The sequence below is a fragment of the Lygodium microphyllum genome, chromosome 30 (genome assembly GCF_053477565.2).
Source record: "Lygodium microphyllum isolate KBCC chromosome 30, Lygodium_microphyllum_v1.1.10, whole genome shotgun sequence".
Lineage (NCBI taxonomy): Eukaryota > Viridiplantae > Streptophyta > Polypodiopsida > Schizaeales > Lygodiaceae > Lygodium > Lygodium microphyllum.
This window is the reverse complement of record NC_141164.1, coordinates 7,354,070-7,377,920: the sequence shown is the minus strand read 5'-3', so window position 1 is coordinate 7,377,920 and position 23,851 is coordinate 7,354,070. Positions and strand designations below refer to the sequence as shown.

Here is a 23,851-nt window from a genome sequence, read left to right as displayed (position 1 = left end):
CGAGCTATACTTGCCTCGTGGAATACAGAGGTGGCTACTTTGAATGATCATGCATTGCAACTAATGCCAGGGGAGGTCAGGCAATATTATAGTGCAGATTCAATTGCAGAGACCGACGACTCATTTTTGTACTCTGTTGAGTATTTAAATACATTGGACCTTGGAGGTGGATTTCCTCCTCATTTATTGCTGCTGAAGATAAATGCACCTATTATTCTTCTTAGAAACCTAAATCCAGGAAGGGGTATGTGTAATGGTACGCGATTGATATGTAAAGCTTTCAATAGGAAAGTGATAGATGCTCAGATAATAACAGGGGCAAATACGGGCGAACGAGTTTTTATTCCCCGGATTACTTTTGTTTCGAATGCTACACATTTGCCATTTACTATGAAGCGGAGACAGTTTCCCATTCGGTTGGCATTCGCTGTGACAATCAACAAGTCACAGGGGTAGACTTTGTTCATTGTTGGGCTTTATCTAAAGGCACCAGTATTTACACATGGTCAGCTGTATGTTGCATTTTCAAGGGTAAAATCTTCACATGGTGTGAAAGTGCTATTGGGTGAAGAGGATGGGGGTATGATCACAAACATTGTATACAAGGATGTTCTCCAAAAGGTGCAGTAATGTACATTACTTTCTTTGCGGAGATGTAGTTATTGACGACCATGTAGGGACATTGGTTTTGCATATATGTGAATTACTCTCTGTTGCTTTCTTTGTGGAGATACAGTTATTGATGACCATGCGGGGACGTTGGTTTTGCATATGTGTGAATTGCTCTCTATGCCCTGTTTGGTTGGCATATACTCTTGGAAATATAATTTTTTCATATTTTACTATTCATTTAACTTTTGCAAATGCCTACCCTAGAGTGGCACTATTACCCAGCTTCTGACTATCAAAAGGAGCTGCAATGCACATTACTCACTATAGCTCTTGATGATATTATAAGAAGGACACTTGCAAGGGTCATCGAGCATTTATATGATGATGTTAATATCGACATCAAGCTCCCAGTTTTTATTGAAGTTGTACATTGTGGATACACACAATGTTTTCGGGTGCATATGTACGAGGTTGATCATAAGAAGAGATTTAAACGCTCCCATACTGATAAGATACCGAGGCATTGGTTCAAGTATGGATTCAAAGATTTGGGTTGTTTTGTGACGCTGCATCAATGTTTGTCAGTACCTACGGAGTGGTTCACAAATGTTCGACCAGGTATTATTATTGTTGGGATGGAATGATCTTTGTTAGTTGTTCCATGTACTTATATTTAATTTTTGTTCTAATGCAGGTGGCGAAGAGAGAGGTAGGACTGTTGCATCGCCCATGCGATTACCAATGGAAACTATGGGATCGTTCCTTGCTTCACCTTCACATATTTTGCTAAAGGAGGAAGATTTTGTTAATGATTCCTCGAAGAAAATGAAGATTTCTTTCCATTAGGCGTCTTCGAGACATTGTATTTTTTTGTAGGCATCGGCCATTTGCCTATGGTACTTGGAAACACATCGGTGCCTTATGCTTGGCATTTGTGGCTTCATTTTGACTAGGTCTCTTATAGAAATTATTTTGTGGTGCTTGGTCTTTGCCTCAATTATGACCCGCTTTAGTGTAACATTGTTGTTCCACATACTTATATCATTGCATTGCCCATGCGATTACCATTGGAAACTATGGAATCATTCCCGGCTTCGCCTTCTCATGTTTTTCTCAACGAGGAAGATTTTGTTAATGATTACTCAAAAAGCTTTGTTTCTATTAGGCATCTTCGAGACATTGTCTTTTTTTGTTGGCATCGGCCATTTGCTTATGGTGTTTAAAAATACTTGCGTACCCTATACTTGGCCTTTGTGGCTTCGTTTTCAATATTGCGTTGTTGTTTCTAATTATCGCGTGTGCAAGCATATGATTGCTTACATTGATGTCGAGAGGAATGTTTGTAAGTATGATGCATTGAAGAGATTGTTTCTATGTCTGGCATTTTGTGTTACATTGGTTTTAAATTACTTTTAGTTTTAAGTTTGGTGTGTGTGTGTGAGACAGAGAGAGAATTGGAGAGAGAGAGAGAGAGAGAGAGAGAGAGAGAGAGAGAGAGAGAGAGAGAGAGAGAGAGAGAGAGAGAGAGAGAGAGAGAGAGTGTGTGTGTGTGTGTGTGTGTGTGTGTGAGTGATTGAGTGAGTGTGGATACAGACAGGGGAGGTGTAAATGGGATGGGAGATAGAGGGATTGTGAGTAGAGGAGAGTAAAGCATGTGATGTTTTTGTGATAGCATTATCCACTGTGGGATGAAGCAGCTTCACTTCCCTCGCTTCGCGAAGCGGGATAGCGTTCCTTGCGCACGAAGCGCGCCAGGAACGCTGGTTTATTTTATCAGTCAAGTACACTTGCAATCGATTGATAATCAAAGCACAAGAAAAAAAAGGTATAATAGTAATTTGAAAATGAAATTGCATATCCAAAGGAACACCATCATCAATACAAAAGCAATGTCCTAAGTCTAGATGCATATGCATTTGAAGTCATCTCTCCTTTAGGAAATTTGAGAGCAAAATGCCCCCACCATATATTGCACGGCAGCTTCACTTCCCTCGCTTCGCGAAGCGGGATAGCGTTCCTTGCGCGCGAAGCGCGCCAGGAACGCTGGTTTATTTTATCAGTCAAGTACACTTGCAATCGATTGATAATCAAAGCACAAGAAAAAAAAGGTATAATAGTAATTTGAAAATGAAATTGCATATCCAAAGGAACACCATCATCAATACAAAAGCAATGTCCTAAGTCTAGATGCATATGCATTTGAAGTCATCTCTCCTTTAGGAAATTTGAGAGCAAAATGCCCCCACCATATATCGCACGGCAGCTTCACTTCCCTCGCTTCGCGAAGCGGGATAGCGTTCCTTGCGCGCGAAGCGCGCCAGGAACGCTGGTTTATTTTATCAGTCAAGTACACTTGCAATCGATTGATAATCAAAGCACAAGAAAAAAAAGGTATAATAGTAATTTGAAAATGAAATTGCATATCCAAAGGAACACCATCATCAATACAAAAGCAATGTCCTAAGTCTAGATGCATATGCATTTGAAGTCATCTCTCCTTTAGGAAATTTGAGAGCAAAATGCCCCCACCATATCATCTACATATGTGCAAGCAATGATACAATAGTAATTATTAGTATCACCATAACCTTGTACTATCAACCAATTAACATGGATGTTGTTAGATGTGGAGCATAAGAGCCCAACTTTTCAATTGAAATTGTTTGAGATTTTTCTTGGATTTGCTAAATCCTTCTTCCAATAGGAATATCAATTTCCTTGGGATTGAACAAATGTAGAAGAGAGCCTTTGGATATTTGGAATCATTGTATTTAAGAAGGAAGCTATCATTGTCAATTAGCCTTGGAGAGTTTACTACAAACAAAAAAATATCATTGATGCTTGAAGTAATTTTAGACCATAAATCAACCTTGGAGAGTTTACTATAAACAAAGAGATATAATTAATGCTTGAAGCAATCGTAGACCATAAATCCAAAACATAAAAGAGGAGAAATAGCTTGATCTTATATTTGAAAAGACAACATTTTCATTTCCTTTGGAATCACGATCCAATGGAGAAGCATTTTTCAAATGGATTGATCTTTTGTTAAGCTCATCTTTAGCAACATGTGTTTGGTCCCAAGATTGGACAAATCCTCCTTGCAATATTACAATCACATGTTTGCAAAGTGATAAATTATATTGATAAGCATGAGAGATTGATATCTTCCCTCATGCAAAGCATACATGCTAATGGTTACTTCATGTTGGTCACCTCTATACTCAACTTGCACCACATTTATTGGAGGTTGTTGACCTATGCAATTTATAACCCTTTCATGAAATGCTACTACCATGATAATATGCATATTCAATTATTATTTTAGATGGACCATGCTTTTTGGTTGAACAAAGCTTGACTAATCTAGCTTTATGCCGGTCATCATCTCCTTAAGCTTGTGCTACAAAGAAGGTTTTTCTTCTTAAAGAATCTCCACAAAAGTTTTTTTTTTTCTTTCTACCACATTGCTAGAAAAGAGGAATAAACCATTAGAGGAATTGATGGACTCTTTTACAAAGAAAGGGGGATCCCATGCTTTCATCAATGCACCACTTGGATTAATTAAGTCAATTGTCACATTGACACCTTTGTGGTACTATATTTATATGATTTTCTTGAATAATGATCTCCCAATCTGTCATGTATGCAACTTTTAGTGTTGGTTCTAAACTTAAATGCCAAAACAATTTGTACAATATCATTTATCATAATGCAAAGACTATCTTTCATTGTTCTCTAGTCCGTCAAGTTAAGTAACTCTCTTGTGTTATGCACTTCCAATGCGAGGGTTTTCTCATTCAAATCACACATAATCAAGTTATGGCTCCCCTTGCCAAAGAAGCAACACTTTGATGAGGTAAATGGAAAGTGGGCTTGGTGCTATGTTTGTTCTCCCTCACTATGTAGTATAATCAATGCCTTGATCAAATAATATTTGTACCTTTGTCTCATACTTGATGATTCATGTATGTCGAGGTCCTTATTCTCAATATCAAATCTCTTGGTTAGCATTGAGGTCCTTCCTCTCAAGATCAATCTCAATAGTCCAAAGATGGAAGCCATAATTGATAGAATAGCAATGATTTCGATCTTTACAACTTATGCAAGCTTGAAATATAATGACTTTATATTACAACTTTTGCATTCAACAATGACCCACTCGATATAAAGTATTTTGCAAGTTAGTAGCAAGAGCAAAATAATAGAAAAGGATCCTACTCACTTTACAATGTGAAGATTGAGTTACTATTTTGTTTGGGTTTACTTTTTTGGTTGAGTTTACTTTAGGTCTAGGTAAGCAAATTGTACTTGGATTCCACGCATTCCACGTGGCTTCATTAAATGGATCATGGGATTCCACATGGAATCTTGCATTAATGGTTAATACTCTACCTTACATGTGAAATGGATTGGCACCACTACTTTTTTAAAATGTAAAGAACTATCTACAGAATTAAACCTTGTCTATTATTTAAACTCAACAATAGAAAAATGGGTACATGATTGCTTTTTAAAACACCACATGTTCATAGGGCCTACCAATCAAAGACACGTGGTAGTAGAAGATTCATGTGGGATCCATTGATCCATTTCATGGAGCCACTTGCCCCCCAAAATCCAAGTGCAATATGATTTGGCTACCTCGACTAAAAATAAAGTCAGGTAGAAAAGTAAACCTAGGTAAACTAGTAAACTCAGCCTTCACATTGCAAGGCATGCAAACATCCTTTTCTCCTATTCTTTTCTCAATAGTAACCTACAAAGTGCTTTGCACATAGTCCATGCTAGTCAAATGCTATAAAGAAAAATTGAAGGTCCTTATTTCAACCAGATATGAGCTTTAAAGGTTAAAATAATAATTATTCGATCAACAATGGCTTCCATATTCATGTATGTTTCTCTCTCTATCTCCCATGATTTTGACAAACACATTAGTAATCATTTTATATTGTTTGTGGAATGTATACTTCTACAATCAATCAAGATGGACTAGTGAGAGTGATGTTGATATTGAGAACCTTGATATGAAGCAAGGAATATTGGATGAATAATTAAGTGATAAGGCAAAGATATATGAATTCTTTGATGGAGACAATGATTATACATCACAACAAGCGAGAAGCAACATCGTACAAAGTCCACCCATTTCCTTCATCAAGTACTACTCCTTTGATAAGGAAAGCTACAACATGATGATATGTGATTTGAATGGTGAGAATATCATCACACTAAAAATGCTTAAACAACATGAGACAAGAGAGTTGCTTGGCCTAAAGAAGTGGAGAAAAATGAAAGATAGTCTTTGTATTGCCTTAAGGTCGGAACTAACATTACAAAGTTGTACACATAGAGGATTACAAGAGCATCATTTAAGCAAATCACATAAATAGGGTTACAACTTATTAAGAACTCTTATTAAGAAGGTGTCAATGTGACAATTGAATCAATTAAATACAAGTGATACATGAGGAAGCATGACACTTTTCTTTTCTATATAAAAGAGTTCATTAATTCCTATACTTGCAATGTGGATGGTAAATCATATCAGTATGATGGTTCATTCCTCTTTCCTAGTAATGTGGTAGAGAGAAAAATCCCTGTCCATCTAAAGCAACAGTAGAATATCAATTCATTGTAGTGTATATAAAAAAGTTCTTAAGTGCGTACATTGAGAGCCTCTAGGAAATGTGATTGGCTATTTAAAGTGCAAGTTGAGTGCAAGGATGACCACCATGAAGGGGCTATTTGAGTTCACATGAAGGGCATATGCATCACTATTTTGTTGATTTGTATCATTTATCGATGCACCCACATATGATTGAATGTTGTAAGAAGGGATTCATTTGATGTCACACCACCATGTCACTAAGATGAACTTAACAAAAGAGAAATTTCATTGAAAAAAAGCTTCTTCTTTGGATCATGTCAAATCTATGTTCTCTTTATGGTTTTGAACTAAGTGCAAATGTTGTCTTGTTAAATGCATAATAAAGGTATTTGTTTGAAATTTGTTTTTTCTATTTATGGTCTACCATTCCTTTAAGCATCAATAATATAGTTGTATTTGTGGGTAAACACTCCAAGAATGATTAGCCAATGTTGTATTTGGAAGTGCTTAGTCTGCAGGACCAAAATAAGGTATTGCTCATATTGCTTTACTTACTCATCTTATCTCTTAGATCCTTTGTGGAGTCTCATGCATGTTATAAATGTTCTCTCATCTATGTGATAAAGCTTATTTCATTACTATAGATGTTGTATTTCCAACAAACATATAATCCTAATGAAAATGAGGACAAGGAAACTCCATTCACACTCCTTATCCAAGATAAGGAGTGTTGCAAACGAGTGTTTGATTCTTGCAAAGTAATGCATGAGTGATCGATCAACAAGTATATTCAAGACCAACATCTTTGGTCTCCCACTTTATGTAGTTGTCAAATCAAACTGATATGGAATGGGTAACCCTATGTGGTTCATGTTGTCCAAAAGAGACATTGATTCCAATCATAGTCACTCTCAAAGATTGTTGTAAATGATCCATATTTTTGGATTCTTGGCCACCTTGATTGCAATCAAGATTGGGGGTGTAAGCATGTTAATATGATACACTTTTTGTGCTTTTCATACCATTGAAATGCCACACCTTTGAAAGTAGTTGGGAATATTGCTAGCCAATGCTCTAGGGCCCTAGCATTGTTAGCCACACATGCTATCATAAACTCTAGTATATGTAGAATGGATTCTTCATTGTTCTTTCCCTTAAAAATTGAGCAATGGGACTACATTGATAGGACAATCATCAATATTTCCAAGATATATCTAGCTCGAAAGGGGACCTTGGTTTGGTTGATCCATTAGGAATTTTGTAAAGAGTGGTGCAATAGTATCACATGATTCTTCTCCTACTATTGTATCGTGTTGTTACGCATCCATAAGGAGATTCCAACTCTTCTCTTCCTTGTTCTTGTAAACTTCTACTAACCACAACTCCTAATGCTTCTTTACAATCTTCCCCTTGATGTTTTTTTGTAAATCTCCCATGAGGGCCAAATTCACCATGGTTAAACATTCTTCCTTTTGTTTCTTTAGTTCTCTCCAAATAGTTTGATACAATGATACAAGATTCTCTAGCTTTAGCAAATAGTGGAAACGCTTATGTTCCTTTCAAATAATATAATTTCCTTCATTTCTACCATATTAGAGTGCCTTCTAATGGTAGCATTCTCTAACAATGCACCCAAAACATGGAGCTTTTGAGAGAACACCAAGAAAATGGAAAAAACATTGCAAGAAAATATATCTTTTTACACCAACAAGCATCTTCTTGTCCTCTTTTTCTCTTCACACAAGGAAAATAGAATCAAAGGAAACAACTTCACACAATAGCATAGAACAATTATGCCATAGACTTATCTTCAACAAAACACATGAGTTTTTTATTATCACCAATCACAAGGAAAAATCACCTATACATGGACCTTATCCCACCCTCCATAGTTCATTCTAAATAGGAACCACATTTTGATGTTGATGTTTAACTTCTACAACTGATCTTAAATATGGATCCTATCCCATTCTCCACGATTGATCCTAAATGTGGATCACCTTTAGATTTTGATGTTCAAACACTTTCTTTGAAAAAAAAAGGGAGCATATTCACATGCCAATCTTAAATGAAGATTATCATATGGAATTGCAAATCACATCTTTAATAGAGTCTTCATAGTCCTTTCTCTTATAGTTTCACAACCTCTCAAACATACAATCTATTGATATCAGATATGGCTCTCTCTCACACAATCACTCTCATATGCTTTCTTACAATAATGCAATAGAATAATGACCAATAATCCTCTCTTGTTTATGGATCCACCCTCCAAGGGATGTCTAATTTGAAGAGTCACAAGAGCCACTACAGTGTATTTTCATAGTGTACCATTGTCACTCTCACTTTAATTCTTCAATTAAACTCTTCAGCTACTACTTTCTTCACTTGAACCAGATAGGAAGAGTTGCTATTCTCCTTTATCTAAGGAAATAAAATATCTCCAAGCTGCTAACCCATCCAATAGAACCCACATAGACACATACAAAAGGCTACAACAATGGTAACATCTTCGCGTATCATTGCTTTGATTGGTTGGAATAATATTCTTGATTGCATTAAACTTAACCTACTTTCTTACACCAACTTGCTGTTGAACTTGGATTATCTCAATGGAAGCACGTGGTTCTTTGTTTAGAGAACCTTGGCTCCAATATCTTCTGCTTCTAGATTTGGGTTGGATATCTTGGTAAAGAGATTTTTCTCACAATAAGACATCTTGAAGATCCGCGGAGCCTGTGATTGGGTGTAGAAGGGTTCAACCCTCAACAAAATACGTGGTTACTTGGTGGGTGATCCCATGGACAAGGTATACTTTTGAAGTGTAATAAAGTGAGAGTATTAAGCTTCTAGACTCATTTCTAGAGTGAAGAACTCATTCATCTTCATGGTACAATAACATAGTGGGAGATGTTTCCCATGCACAACTTCTTTCATTTGTTCCCATGCGGCAATCAATTTTGAGTTTCTAGTGGCTCAACACCATCGTTACTATCATAGCCATGATTTTCTTGTCAACTTTAGCGTGGCTATCATGACTTGATTTAGAATACTCATCCTAGCTACTACGAGAAAATAATTATCCATAGTTTCAACCCACACCTTGGCATGGTTTCGATATCTTTACCCTTGCCATCAAAATCAAGTGGCTTAACTTGTTTAATGAATTTTTTAAACCTTGTGTATTGATAAGGTTAACAATAGGTGTGATGCTCTAAGTTAGATTGAAATAAACTAGTTAATATAGATTATTAAGAGTTCATATAAACCGTTTCATGTTTTAGTACGATATTAAAGATATGTTAATTATTTCACAAGTGGAGGAAAAGAGACATCTTTTATTCAATTTCTCAATATCCAAAAACACATAACATCATGATACAGATCCTTTTACAAAAGTTTATTTATGAAAATTGATTACATCAATAGTTTTGTAAACTAGAGGGTTAACACAAATACCTAGAGCTCTATATTGGTGGTGAGAGTGGCCTAGAATAGCAAGACACTTGGTAGGGATAACTTAAATCACTTTTTCATAGATAGAGTTTTATCGAATCTGTTGTCCACCTATGTGGAGAGTAGGGTTTGATCTAGATTTCTAAAAAATAAAGAACTTAACAAATTTGAGGTTCCACCCCACTAAATTTGCATTAGACTTGTCCAAATATAATCAAGGCGACCAACATTGATGACATAGTATATATTATTGCACGTCCAATGCCTTTTATGATATAATGCATATGGCTTATAAACTCAATCCAAGGGAACTATGAATTGATCTCTTCAATTAAAATTCCAAGAATGCATGGTTGAAGTGAACATAGCTTGAAATAGGAAAAAGCACTATCAAGCTTTATCACTTTGCAAAAATCTATCATTCATTAGCAGCAAAAACACTTCACAAGGAAGTTGTCAACTTAATCAGAATATGTTTATAAGATTTGCAAATATTTTTCCTAGGTTCATAATCACAATTCCTTTTGCTTTTATACCATGTGTAATATATCTGTCTAAAGAATCCTCAATCACACGATTTTGGTAGTCTATCAAAGGGATGTCTTTAGGTGACTCCATTTGAAACTCCTAAGGAATATCCAAACTTTGAGGCCTAAGATCTCTTGTGTCTACCCTTGAAGGAAGGATCCACCTCATTCCCACAAGGATTGCCATGGAAAAGGGGTCCTAAAAGACTTGTAATGAGTCCTACCAAAAGTTTTGTCATCGATTTTGGGTAGTTGATTGTGTGAAACATCCCGATCTGAAGTGAATTAGTATCGTGCTTAGTTCAAAGAGAGTGAGAAATGAGGGGGAGCTAGTCATGTCAACCCCTCTACCAATAGGGTAAAGTCCCACTTAGGTCCCCTAAAAATACTAAGTTGAGAGATGAGGCTCTAGGATAGTCAAGCATTTAGCTCTTCCTAGATCTTTCTACTTTAATGCTCTTGTGCAAAGCCTCTTGGCTAAACAAGATCACTGTACCATAGGATGAATTTGTTGAGGATTCACCCACTTGCTTCCCTCGAAGGAGTAGTTTTAGTTTTTAAACTAATCCTAATACAATTATGTTTGACATTCATAAACAACTTCCTTAATTAACTCATTAGAATACATTTGTTTATGTAATATAAGCACATACAAAAATACAAGCAGAAAACATTCTTTGAGAAACCATGAATCTTTATTCCAAAGGGAAATTTATACAATTCTTGTTTTATTCTATCAATCCTCAATCCATAAAGTGGACTCTACTTGAAGATCAACTACAATCTATCCTGAACTAAGCAACATGGCTCTCCTATAATGAATGAGACTGAGAGGAGAATGAGCAAAAGAGAGAGGAAGAAGAAGAGAGAGAGAGACTAAAAGAGGACACAGAAAGACAGGGAAGAAGAGAGAAAGAGAAAGGAAGCTGTGGAAGCTGAAGGAGAAGGTGAAGAGTCAGTTCTTGATTATATGTCAGTCAATGTGATTGGGTATCTAACCCCTAGTTGTGCTGCACACTGCTTGTTACATTCCATCCTAACCCTAAAAGTTTTTGCCAAGGTGAAGGGACTTGTTAGAGAGGCTAGTGAGTGGGGTTGCAAAGTACTACTCTCACTAGCATTACAATGAGAAGATTGGATGGGGAAAGGGTGCGTATCCAAGGAGAATTGGGATAGAGGGAAAGGTATGGCTGACATGCATGCTATGGGCATGGTCACAAGGGAATAGTGCCACTTATTCATTTTAGCTAAGGGCATGAAGAAACTATGGATACCATGTTGTCCACCACAGGCTTGTTGAGGTAAGTTTGCCATTACTTTTGATGGGATGCTCCAAATGGGGCATGCCACATGTCAAAACAAAGCTTATGACGAGCACTTTCAATCATATATGAAGCACATGACTGTAATTAATACAAGTACAAAACTTTTCTAAAACAATGTGTAGTCCATAGGCAGTGTGGGGTCAAAATGGGGAATATCCATCTAGTCTTCCGCTCATTAGGCCTTTCAGAGGTGAGGAAACTCTTCCATGATAGTGGCTTGATGCCAAGAGGCTTATTCTAGTGGTAGCCTTGCTATTTGATGAGGCATTTCTTGATGGATCGAGATTTCAAGTGTTTAACTCACTACCCAATGATTGCCTAAGGGATATATTGAATGATGCCTTCTTCGTCTATGGGAGGTAGCTTTTCCACATAATCCACAGAGGTACCAATGAAGGGCTTCAACTGGCTGACATGATGGGCTAGCTTGTTATTACTACTCTCCTTGAGAGTGGAGTAACATGACTTAGGCACTTTCAAGAGAACCAACTCTCCCTCTTGGAATTTCTAAATTTCTTCTTTTGTCCATCAGCATAAAGTTGCATGTGATCTTGTGCCTTCTAAAGATTCACTTTGCATTGTTGAAGTAGGGCCTGCATGTTCTCTAACTCCTCTTTACTCTAGGGGTTGCTCTTATCATTGAACAGGACTATAGGGAGGGGAACCTTATACCCATATAGTGCCTCAAAAGGAGAAACCCCAATGATAGAGTGGATGGAGTTTTTATTTGCAAATTTACCCAAGTGGAACTACATATCCCAACTGATTGTACATCATGGAAAAAGTACCATAGGTAGGTCTCAAGCCATTTATTTACCCTTTCAATCTGACCATCAGTGTGTGGGTGGTATGCAGTGGATGGTGCTTGTAGATGTGAAAATTTCCTACCAAAATTTGCTCATAGACTTGGCATCCTAATCATGCACTATGACTTGTGGTAACCCATGCAACTTAAACACATACTCCATAAATTTATCAGCCACCTGAGAGGCGGTATATTGGGTCTTAGTTGGGATGAAGTGGGTAGCCTTAGTGAGGTGGTCAACTACCACATATATACTATTTCATCCTTTCTCGGTGATGGGCAGGCTAGTGATGAAATCCATAGTGATATGTGTCCATTTCCCTTTAGGAATAGACAAGGCTACAAGAGACCAGTGGGTCTAAGCATGTTGTTCTTATTCTGTTGGCATGGAACACAACTGGCCACAAAATCCTTAACATCCCTCCATAGACCCTTCCACTAAAAGCTCTTGGAAATCCAATTATATGTTTTGAAAACACCCAAATGACCAGTAGCAGGGCAAGAATGCATCTCTTCCACGATCTTTCGTGTTAAGGGAGAAGGATGGGGGATGATAATCTTGCAATGGTAGCATAATGCTTGATGAAGAGTCTACAAAATGAAGAGAGACCAAGGAAACCATGTAATGAGGTAGTGCTAAATGGTGTGGGCCAATCCTTAACACATTGCACTTTTTTAAAGGCTATCATATATCCCACTTTCACTAACAATGTTCCCCAAGTACTCCAATAATTTTTGCATGAATATGCACCTACTTTCCTTAGCAATTAGCATATGCTTTCTCAACGCATCAAGCACCCTTCTAATATGTGCCAAGCGCTCCTCTCGTGATTTATTGTAAATGAGAATGTCATCAAAGAATATGAGCACAAACTTGAACAAGAAGGGATATAATATTTTAATCACGAGGTTGTGAAATGAAGTAGAGGTATTAGTCAATCCAAAATGTATCACTAGAAAATGACACAACCCACGATCAGTCTTGAAAGTCGTTTTGATCTCATCACCCTCGGTATGGGTGATTTATATCTCGGCACCCTTTGTTCAACAAGAATTCTGCATGGATTTTTACATGTCCTAGATCTACAAAGGAATATTCTTTCAGTTGGAATCTTGGTCTCTTTGTCGGTTTTGACCATACCAAGTGTCGTATTGAGAAAGATGGCCAAACCATAGTTGTTGCTCCTCGTAATGGTAATCTTTTGAGTTATCTTTAAATGAAGATGTTGTAAATGTTGTTATAGCTCCTCGCAATCTTAATAGCAAAATATGGCATCGTCCCTTTGTCCACTCTGATTTTTCTAAGCTTGTCGATCTTTATTGGCGTAACCTTTTTCAAGGTATGGAATTCAAAGCTTGTCCTCCTATGGGTATTTGTGAATATTGTGCACTTGGAAAGCATTTTTACAAACCCTTTTCCATTTCCACCACAACTCATTCTAGAGATTTACTTGATCTTATTTGTGTATCTGATGGTAGCAAGAGCGCAAATCAATCTTAGTGAAATAATGTGCCCCTTTCAACTCATCCAACAAGTCATCAATCCATAGGATAGGATATCTATTCTTAACTGTGATCTTATTCAAGTCCCTGTAGTCACTACACATGTGGAAAGAGACATCTTTCTTCTTGACTAGTAGGACTGGACATGCAGAAGGGGAGGAACTCCATTAAATAAACCCCATCTCAAGTAACTATTTGACTTACTTTGCATCTTCTTCATATTCAAACTTGGAGAGTTTGTAAGGTGGCTTATTCACTGGCTTAGAATGGGGCTCTAGATCAAGTGGGTGGTCCTTCTTCCTAAGAGGCAAGTGGTGGACCACCCACTTAGGGAGAAGGACAAGCTAGGTGTCAAAATGAGCGGGATCTAGGACATGACAGTCAGTTATGGTGGATGAAAGGAGAAGAATAAACTCATGATGGAGGAGACAAAGACACAGTTTGTTACACAAGTGAATTAGGTTCCAAGATTGAGACTTGGACTCATAAACACAATCTTGTGTATGTGGACAATGACACTGACACTTTACTGATAAGAAAAGAGTACTATCATTGCATTAAGAAAAGGAAGCAAGTACAATGCTTTATAGGAAAGTAGGAAACTGCAGTAGGCACCACTGTGCATATGGGATAGGTAAGCCTGCATGTCCTTGGTCCTGAAACTCCATACAAAGAGGCTATTTAGTGAGTGTGATTGCTGAATCTCAACACCCCTCCTCAATCACAACTAGAAAGGCACAAAGTGTGTAGAGGCTGTAATGAGAACCACCTGCAAAGTGTGGGCACACCACAAACATGGTAGACACCAGAGGCTATCGCAGAAAAGGCTAAGTGTGGACACCAAAACATGATGGACATCCAGAGGCTATAACAGGGGCCTCACAAAGTGTACAGGGACTGTAATGCCAAGTTACATGAGGAGTTTACAAGGCTTATGACAAGAAGCATTAGGGCAAGGAAATACAAGGCTTTTAAAATAGTCTATCAGAGTAATGAGAGTAGAAGGACTGATGAGTCTTGTCCCTCCGATCCTAGTAGTCTTCATCTTCATCTTCATCTTCATCTTCATCTTTTGGTCCATGGCCTTCTTCTTCTTTCATAGCTGCAAGATAGGCCTTTTGGGACCTCTTCCTAGCATGACAGAACTTCTCAGTGTGTTCGGTCCTTTTGCAAAAGTCATAGAAGAGCGGTTCCTTTTTACCTTTGTATCTATTGTTTACATATAACATTTGTTCATCCTTTGAAGTGCTAGGCTCTTCTTTGCTTTTAAGTTTCTTTTCTTCCTCTAGCAGAGAGGCTTTAATATCAACAAGTTGAGGATTAGGCATATTGGTTAGAGTGGTTGATACATTATCATAAGCAGGAGGCAGACTTTTTAACAAGACACCAATGCAAACATCTTCATCCATTTTTAGCTTTATCCCTGCAAGTTGAGTAAGCAGGCTTTCCATGTAGTTCAGATGGGATGCCAGGGATGTATGAGGCTTCATATCAAGTTAGAAAAATTCAATTAATAGACCATACTTAGACGACTTTGACTGTGCATCAAATAAGGTATCCAATTTATCCCAAGTGTCATGGGACGTGTCACAGGCATCCACATGATGGATGTAGCTGTCATCCAATTCCAGTTTAATGATGGCTTGTGCCTTGTCATCATTCTTCTACCAAGTAACTGCAAGGTCCGCATCCTGAGGTTTCTTCTCTTTGCCATTTGTGATGGCCCAAAGACCCTTCTTCATCAGAATGAGCTTGATGCGGGTTTGCCAGGTGTGAAACCCGACTCCCTTGAACCAAGCATTTGGAGAGTCTTTTCCCATGTTGGATAGCTGAAGCAGCAGAAAATCAGTACCAAGATTCTCAGATGTTACAGGTGAAGGAGCAGATTACAATGTGTCAAGAGACACAAGTAATGGTAGTGTGAAAACACACTATGTAGAGACTTGATGTTGAGCTTGAATCTTCCTTGCTCGGGGTCGTTGATCCTTCTTTAGTCTTCTCAGGTCCTTCCCCTACTTGATTTGGTGCTGGGACAATAGATTAGAGTGGGCTTTAGCTTGGTTTAGTGGCAGGAGTGAGAAAATGAGAAAAAAAATAAGCTTGGGAGATTTTGGCTATGGTGGAATTAGGGTTTCTAAGACAGGGGCCTGGTTTTTTGCAGATTGCAGGAGTTGTAGTTGATCATTTCCCAAAATTTTTACATATATAGGAAGCTTATGTCATAGCCTTTCAAAGCCCCATGGTTGCAGACTGGAATTCATCGCGTGCTGGGGGCGCAGATAGTATGATAAGCAACGACGCAGTTCTGGACAGCGATGATGAATTTTTGCAATGCCAGGGCTATCAATTGCCAATGTGCCTCTGTGATGTGCCAGGAAGGAGTGCAGGGAGTCAAGGAATGATTCTCCAGAAGAGAGCTTGGGGAGATATTGCCTAGTTCAAGAGATCTAAGAGCTCAAAGGCAGGTAGGTGTAGATTTGGCTATGGCTGCCAAACAGGGCAGTGAGAAAAAAGAGTAGAAGATGAAGTCTGGAGCTGGACTAAGCTCAAGCTGAGCTAGATGAAAGTGAAATGGAGCTGAAGGAGTAGTGCCATGCCCGTCTGTGTTCTGATACCATGTCAAAATGAGCGGGATCTAGGACATGGCAGTCAGTTATGGTGGATGAAAGGAGAAGAGTAAACTCATGATGGAGGAGACAAAGACACAGTTTGTTACACAAGTGAATTAGGTTCCAAGATTGAGACTTGGACTCATAAACAAAATCTTGTGTATGTGGACAATGACACTGACACTTACTGATAAGAAAAGAGTACTATCATTGCATTAAGAAAAGGAAGCAAGTACAATGCTTTATAGGAAAGTAGGAAACTGCAGTAGGCACCACTGTGCATATGGGATAGGTAAGCCTGCATGTCCTTGGCCCTGAAACTCCATACAAAGAGGCTGTTTAGTGAGTGTGATTGCTGAATCTCAACACTAGGCTCTAACCCATAGGTGCACTTGTGTAATTTTTCATAATCACTAACACTCTCAACATAGATAGTCAAGTTCATGAATTGATTTGTATACTCTTGCATTGTGAGATTACATTGGTCAAATATGATATCATCATCTTGCCAACTTCTCTTTTTCCACTAAGGATACAAAGACTTAAACCATATGCATCTTAAAGTCTTTTCAATCAATAAATTGATGATTCTCATGGCTGATGTAGCACTACCATGTGTGGGAAAATCCCTCTAGATGGAAAGAGGCAAATAGAATTTTCTCATCATCGGTGTGTGGGTAAATATTAAAGTATGACTCCAATTTGGAGGTCCATTCTTCCAAGTTTGATGGGCATATTGATTGTCCATTGTACTTGGTAAGAATGATTTTGTCACGGAACTCATTGGAACCTTGTTGCACATTATAGCTTTGTTGTCCATGTATACCATGCTACCCATACATACCATGTTGTGCATTGAACCCATGCTGCCCATTGCTACCATGTTGACCATTCATACATGCTATCCATTATAGGGCTAAGTTGGACAAGTCCTATTGGGGCTCCTAGGGAGGAGCTAGGGAGAGTGGGAAAGGTTTTGCCAGTGTGCGGTGGAGGTCTCACAACAAGGAGGATTGGCTGCATGGATGATGGGAGAGCTCAAGAGAGGCATCCTGATTGTGGGAAGGCTCACCAATCTCAAATGTGGAAGGAGGGGGAATACCCTTAGCTCTGAGAATACCCTGTGGACCATGAACCAGTTCTAATGGTGAAGGCCATCGTGATTTGCACTTGGACTTGTTTGCCTTATCTTGTGCATAGGTTGTGGCTAAGTAGGCTACAAGAGTGGTTAGGTTTTCCAAGGTTTGTTGAGTTTGAGAGTTGGATAGGGTCATTTTCTCAATCACAAGATCTATTTTTGAGAGCATCTGATGATGATTGGCAACCATTTGTTGATTTTCCACCAACATTGACAAACTACAAGGGAGTTCAATGCTTCCTCAACGAGAGAAGATATTAGCAAGATTTTGGGTGTCTTGGAGTTGGTGCTTGGACCTTTGTGTCAGGGTGGGCCGCCAACTCTTCTTGTCTTGAAGGTTGCTCCATTGAGAGGTGGATAATGAGAGCTATGAATTATTTCTCTTTCTTCCTGAGCTCTGCATCTTCCTCCTTAGCTTGGCTCTTTCTCTCCTCTTCTGCTTTTCTAGATTCCTCTTTTATTCTCTTTGCCTCTTCACTTTCTTCTTTCTTTCTTTGTTCTTTCGTGATTTTGGACTCACTTTTGGCCCCGTGTAGGTTTGTTTTCTCTTTCTTCCCCCTCTCTTCTTTTGCCTTCTTCTGTGAAGTCTCTTTCTTTGATTTCTTGGCCCTTCCTTGGGTAGATTGTGCTTCTCTCTCTCCTTCATCCTCACTCACGATCCTTTTGCTTGACTGCTCTTGTCCTTGGTGCAGAGGGACATGTCTGGCCTCTCACCAACTGCCTCGTCGTCTTGTGCTTTCCCTAGTGCCTCTCTTATGATGGTTGTCAAGATTCCTCAGAAGCCAATGGTGGAGGTCTTTGAGGAGGATGATTTCCTAGCTTTGCAGGACGGGGACTCTCCCACCACAGGTCTTCCGCTGGTGGCTAATGCCTTTGCTAATGTCTCTATCATATTCCTCATGAAGCCATTTAGGTTTATCTCATTGAAGGACTGGGGAGTGATGCTCTCCAGCATTGGTGCGTTGATTTTACTCATCAATGCATTGTACCTTTGATTGGAGAATAGGGTGTGCACTATTTTAGCTTGGATTTGGACATCGGGGTGGTCAAGGATGTTAGCTAGGCTGATGCTGTCGTTGGTGTGGACTATCATTTTGTTCATCCCCAACATGTTGTATACATCCCTTTTTGGCCATCTCTCCACTTTGTTTGGTAGGCCTAATGCTTTTTGTACCAGCTCAGAGCTTAGCTCGATTTCTACTTGTTGGTGGGCCTCATTCTCTAGGTGCACTGTGACAGTGCCTTGATTTCTATTGAAGGTCTGAAGGAATTCAGCACACTTCTCATAGTCGATGGCTTGTTGGCCCACCTTCTCTACGTACTTCTGTAGCTTGCACTCTTCACCGATTACATGATGGTTGGCTCCTCCATGCCTAGGTCTTTTAAATTTAGGATATGCCTAAATTTGAATTGATTGTAAGCCCTCATTTCCAATGAGAGGTCGTACTTCACCTACTCCTCCTCTGAGAATGGAAGTTTGCTACTTTTCTCTTGACTTGCCATCGAGGGTACCTGTCATGATGCCATAGTTCACCATTAGTGTCCTTAAGGTAACTTCTTGTTGAAAGGTAAGTAGGAAAATATTATGCTTTCTTAGGAAGAATAACATGATAAAATACAAAAAGAGCATTTTTCCTTCATGCAGTCCATTCATTCTAAATTTTTTATGACTTGTTCCTCAGTCATGAGTTGATTTTTATCTGCTCTCTTCCGCCCTTAGACATTGATGTATGTTTTATCTGTACATTTCATTCACCATACCTATTTATATGTTTGATTTCACCTTACCCTAGAATCCTTCCTAGCATTAAGGTTTGAGAGGTCAAGGGCAACACTGGCTTATTGTATTTTACTTTTGCATGAGCCTCGAATTGGCATAGTGGTCCATATCGAAAGGATGGATGTCGACTTGAGTGATGTAGGTGAGAACATCCATGAGGAAGTCACCGGAGTTGATCTTGCTAGCAATGTGTAACTCTTCCTCATTCAGAAATCGGTCTAAATGTGGGGTGGGTCACGATGTGCTCTTCTAGGTGTTGGTTACGGATGGTGGTCAACACCCTATAGGAGGTTGGAGCTACATAAGTGCAATCATACTTAGAGGTCTTAATAGCACGTCGTTGCTCAACATTGGTCATGATTTGGCAGCCTTCTTGTTCCCACTAGAGTTGGAGAGCATACCACTTCCTCAAGAAAGATGAGTCATTATCGGCTAGCCTACGGAGCTTGTCTAGCTTTCAGCTTGTGGTAGTAACTCTGCTCTTACTCTAGGATGCTATAGGAGGTGACCAACCATTGTTTAAGGGCTTGGTCTCGAGATATCTTGACATTGGTGATCAATTCCTCCATGACCATGGGGGTTTTTATTGTCATGAATTCATCTTCCTCACAGGTGCAAGTCATGAAACGGACATCCAATCGCCAAGGATGGATCAAGCAGGCCTAGGCCCAAATGCTCATAGCTCTTAGTGAGTAGGGTGAACATGGCATCCAAACACTTGATGCAGGTGATTATGTCGTTCCTATGTTATCAACTAGGTCTTTAGCCAATGTGAGGATCGATCATTGTTCATAGGACGGAAGACCTGCTGGTGGGTAAGGTTTGACTGATCTAGATAATTTGATAGTTGACGCTTGTGGTTTTGGTTGCTCTTGAGAGTGTGGTTGGGCTTCTTCTATGATGGGCTTGATTAGAGTCGGGTGTGCCGCACTCCTAGATGCTAGTGAGGTCTTAGGGGCACTATTAGGACACGGTTGAGCCAAAATGTGAGTAGGAGGGTTTGGTTTTGGTCAATAGACTTGTTTAGTCTCTACCAGCTTCTACATTTGAGGCTCTATGTCTTTTGCAATTTGAGTCATTTGTGTCATTGGTGCCTTTTCTATCACATGGCTTGGTGTGGGTAAGTTTGGGGTGTTGTTGGAGTAGTGTCCTTGGCCATCTTTGCTTTAGGTACCCAAATCGAGGTATTACCCTCGTAGTAGCATTGTGTTTGCAATAAGGTCATGGGAACCCATCGTGGCTTGTGACTGTTTTTCGATGCCTATAGTTTGAGGGGGATTTCCTAGTCTTGAAGGTTTGTATTTGGGTGCACCTAGGCAGCGGTCATGGATGTTTTGGCACCCATTTTAACCAGTATTCAAGGGTTTTTAGCTTTGTGATTGGCTTTTTGCTGGTGCTGAGGTTTGGTGGGTGGTGATAAATCACAACCCCCCTCCTTAGGCTCGATGGTGGGTTTCTCTACTAGTGGCTTTATGGATTGTGATGGGGTCGCACAGCCCTTGCTGAAAGTCGTAACTATTTGAACATCGCCAATGGCAAGGTGAATGTGCTTTGAGTAATAGTCGACATTACAATGTGTTTGTTTCTTGGATGTACGTCCTACTAGTGATTCCTTACCAACGGTCTTAGTGTTCGGCAACACATAGAAGGTCACAGGTAGGCTTTTAGTCTCGATAGAGACCGTCATTCTGCACTTCCTGAGTAGTGAGTAGGACCATCGTCCAAATGGATTGAGTTTGGTATTGGTGGGCTACAGTTTTGGTTGCCCAATGAGGGTCCAATGATCATGTGTAAGGATGTTATAGTCAACTCCATCATCAATGAGTGCGTCAAAGACATGTGTCTTGTGGGTAGTCACTGACAAGCATAGGTAGGCAAGTGCCACCGTTTCCTCCTCTTGATCTTCGGTTTTCGTGACGATGGCCGCTCTCACCTTGACAGGGTTGGATTTTCTATGAGAGCTCCTTGCCATTATGTAGATTGGTATTAGGGGCATGTCACTAGGCTCATCAATTACCTTAGCCGCTGGCTTGTACTTCTCACCATCTGAGAATGGAAGATCGATCATGGCGAGTATGTGCATCCAATCTTGCTCATATTCGGGACATGGGATATATTTGGTCAGTGGCCCATAAGATTTTCTAATTTGCGCATCACCCTTCAGCTTGGTGGAGATGGCATCTAGGTCGACTGGCATGGTCTTCCATGTATCCATCTCTACTTTTACTGCCTCTATTCGATTGCCTAAGAAGATCAGATCGTTAGCCCAGTCTTCTATGACTCGTGCATTGCGCATCCAGGGCCGGCCTAACAGGATGTCATAGTCCACTCCCTTCATGACTATAAAGTCAACAAAGAATTGGATTCGTGCGATCTTCAATGGCCAATTCTTTAATACTCCAAATGGTCGCACCTTAATTCCATAGGCTAGGGTGACATTGAACCAAGCATTCTCAACAAGCAGATTACCCCAGTCCTGGAGTACTATGTGGCTCAATACACTAACTCTTGCTCCTGTATCCACAATTCTCTTCCTCGTGGTGTCTCCTAGAGATAGGACCCATAGGACTGCATGCATTTTGGTGCCTTCCCAAAAAGTATTGACATGCAAGGACTTGGGCACCAAGTGCAGTGTCAGACTAGGTATCTGAGTTATCTCATCATGATCGTGTAGATCAACTGCCCCTTGCTCCATTGGTCCTTTGACCCATTGCCTCAGTTCTTGCCATAATGTCGGATGTTGCTTAAGCAGATCTCCTAGGCTTAGGGTCATTGGGGTGATCACTATGGTGAGGAGGTCATTAGCTACTTGCCTCTCTCCTAACTCTGCATTTCTTCGCCAATGGCCTCCACTGGTTTGCTGGCCCATAGTGTGTAGGCTCTGTTTAAGCAACGATGCTTGTGGTACAGTCATGTCCCTCGACTTTGGTTGTGGAGACGAGGCTGGTGTGCTTATGCTTGAGAGATCATCAATCTCATCTTCCAATATAGGCTCAGTATCCTTCATGTGCTCCTGGGCTTCTTTTACCCACTCCTTGACCTTTTCGATGGCCTCGAGTTGGGGCTTCGGATTGGGGTATTCCTCAACCTTTGCAGTCCCCTTCTTGGCCATCTTTGGAGCTAACGTTTTCGCTTCTACGTTCATCACCTTTTTTCCAGTAGATAGCATTGTGGCACTTTCGATTTTTAGCGTGACCTTAGTGTCGGCTTTCTTTCTCCTTTGCCTATGGCTCTTCATTCTGATTGAGGCTGCATCTAAGTTTCTGGGTCCAAGTAGTGATATGCCAGCTTGCTTTGTTTGTGCGTGGGTCATGACATGCAACAGGATGGGTGTGTCCTCTCCTTTAAATGTCTCAACTCCAAACAGCCCCAATGGTACAAATGGCTCATTTGCCACACTAGAGGGTTGCCTTCATCTAAGGCATTCAACAAATAGGTGAGTGATTCCACACTCTAGGCATCTAAGATTAGCCTTTTCCTGATTAGTCTACTCCTGTTCGTGGCAATGTGAGGAGATGTGTCTGAGGTGACTGCAATTTCAACAAGAAATTGATTCTTGGGTCTTCCCCCCTAAGCCTCTACCTCTACCCCTACCTAATGCCATCACTGGCACAAGTCGATAATCCATAAGGATTGAATTTCCCTCTTCATCATACGATACGTAGGGGATATGTAGGGGTCCACATAAGGCTCTTCGTCGTTTGGCTCCTCCACATAGTGGACTGACGCGTCGCTCGACGGATGGGTTACGTAGGGTCCAGGTGGTCTAGGTATGCTTGTGGGGTTTATCTCCATCCTACGAATGGATAGTTTGGTGTCATTAGGTGCTGAGAGAGCCAATGGGGCTCCCCTTCTGAAGAAGTTTTGCAGCCTATTTGCTAGGTAAGGCTATCCATATGGTTGCAAGTACGGGAGTCTCCTCGGTAGCCTACAATGCAGGGTATCATGGCTGGAACCTACCGCAATTGGTGCAAGGTCGGGACCTCCGGTCCTGACACTCAATTGGCAGGTGGTTTCCACCACAATACACACATTGGACGTGAGGGCGTGTTGGTCATCTCATCATTTCTTGTAATTTGGCTAGCTCCGTCTTCATCTCCTCTAGCTCCTGCGTGCCCTTTCCTTTATCCTGAGTACTTGGGCCTAATTTTTGCTTGACATCAAAACTCTCTTAGAGTTTCTAGCGTTAGTCTCCTCTCGTGTTGAGCTCTTTGAGCTTCTCTCTTTGAGCTGGTCATCCACTCTGATTGCCTCATCAAAGACCCTAGCTAGCGCATCTTGCTGCAAGCTTGAATTGCCTGCCAATGCCTTATAGAGTTCTTCACTTCGTATCCCATTGATGAAGATTGTGGAGACTGCTCTTTTGATGGGTCGCTCACCAGTTGGGATTATCTTGAAGAGACTGCGCACATGGGTAACGTAGTCTCTGATGTCCTCCTTATCTTTCTGCTTGGTAGTCATCAGTCACACTAGAAGGTTATCGAA

General features: G+C 40.0%; 1 protein-coding gene across 1 annotated transcript in view; it reads left to right on the top strand.

Moving 5' to 3' along the window:
- LOC148009525 (uncharacterized) overlaps positions 1-1,773 on the top strand; it is a 31,159-nt gene extending 29,386 nt beyond the window's left edge. The window contains exon 6 of the mRNA XM_087672946.1: positions 1,307-1,773. Coding sequence (XP_087529072.1) covers positions 1,307-1,458 — 152 coding nt within the window. The 3' untranslated portion in view covers positions 1,459-1,773. The remainder of the gene's footprint in view (positions 1-1,306) is intronic.
- Positions 1,774-23,851: the final 22,078 nt, after the last annotated feature.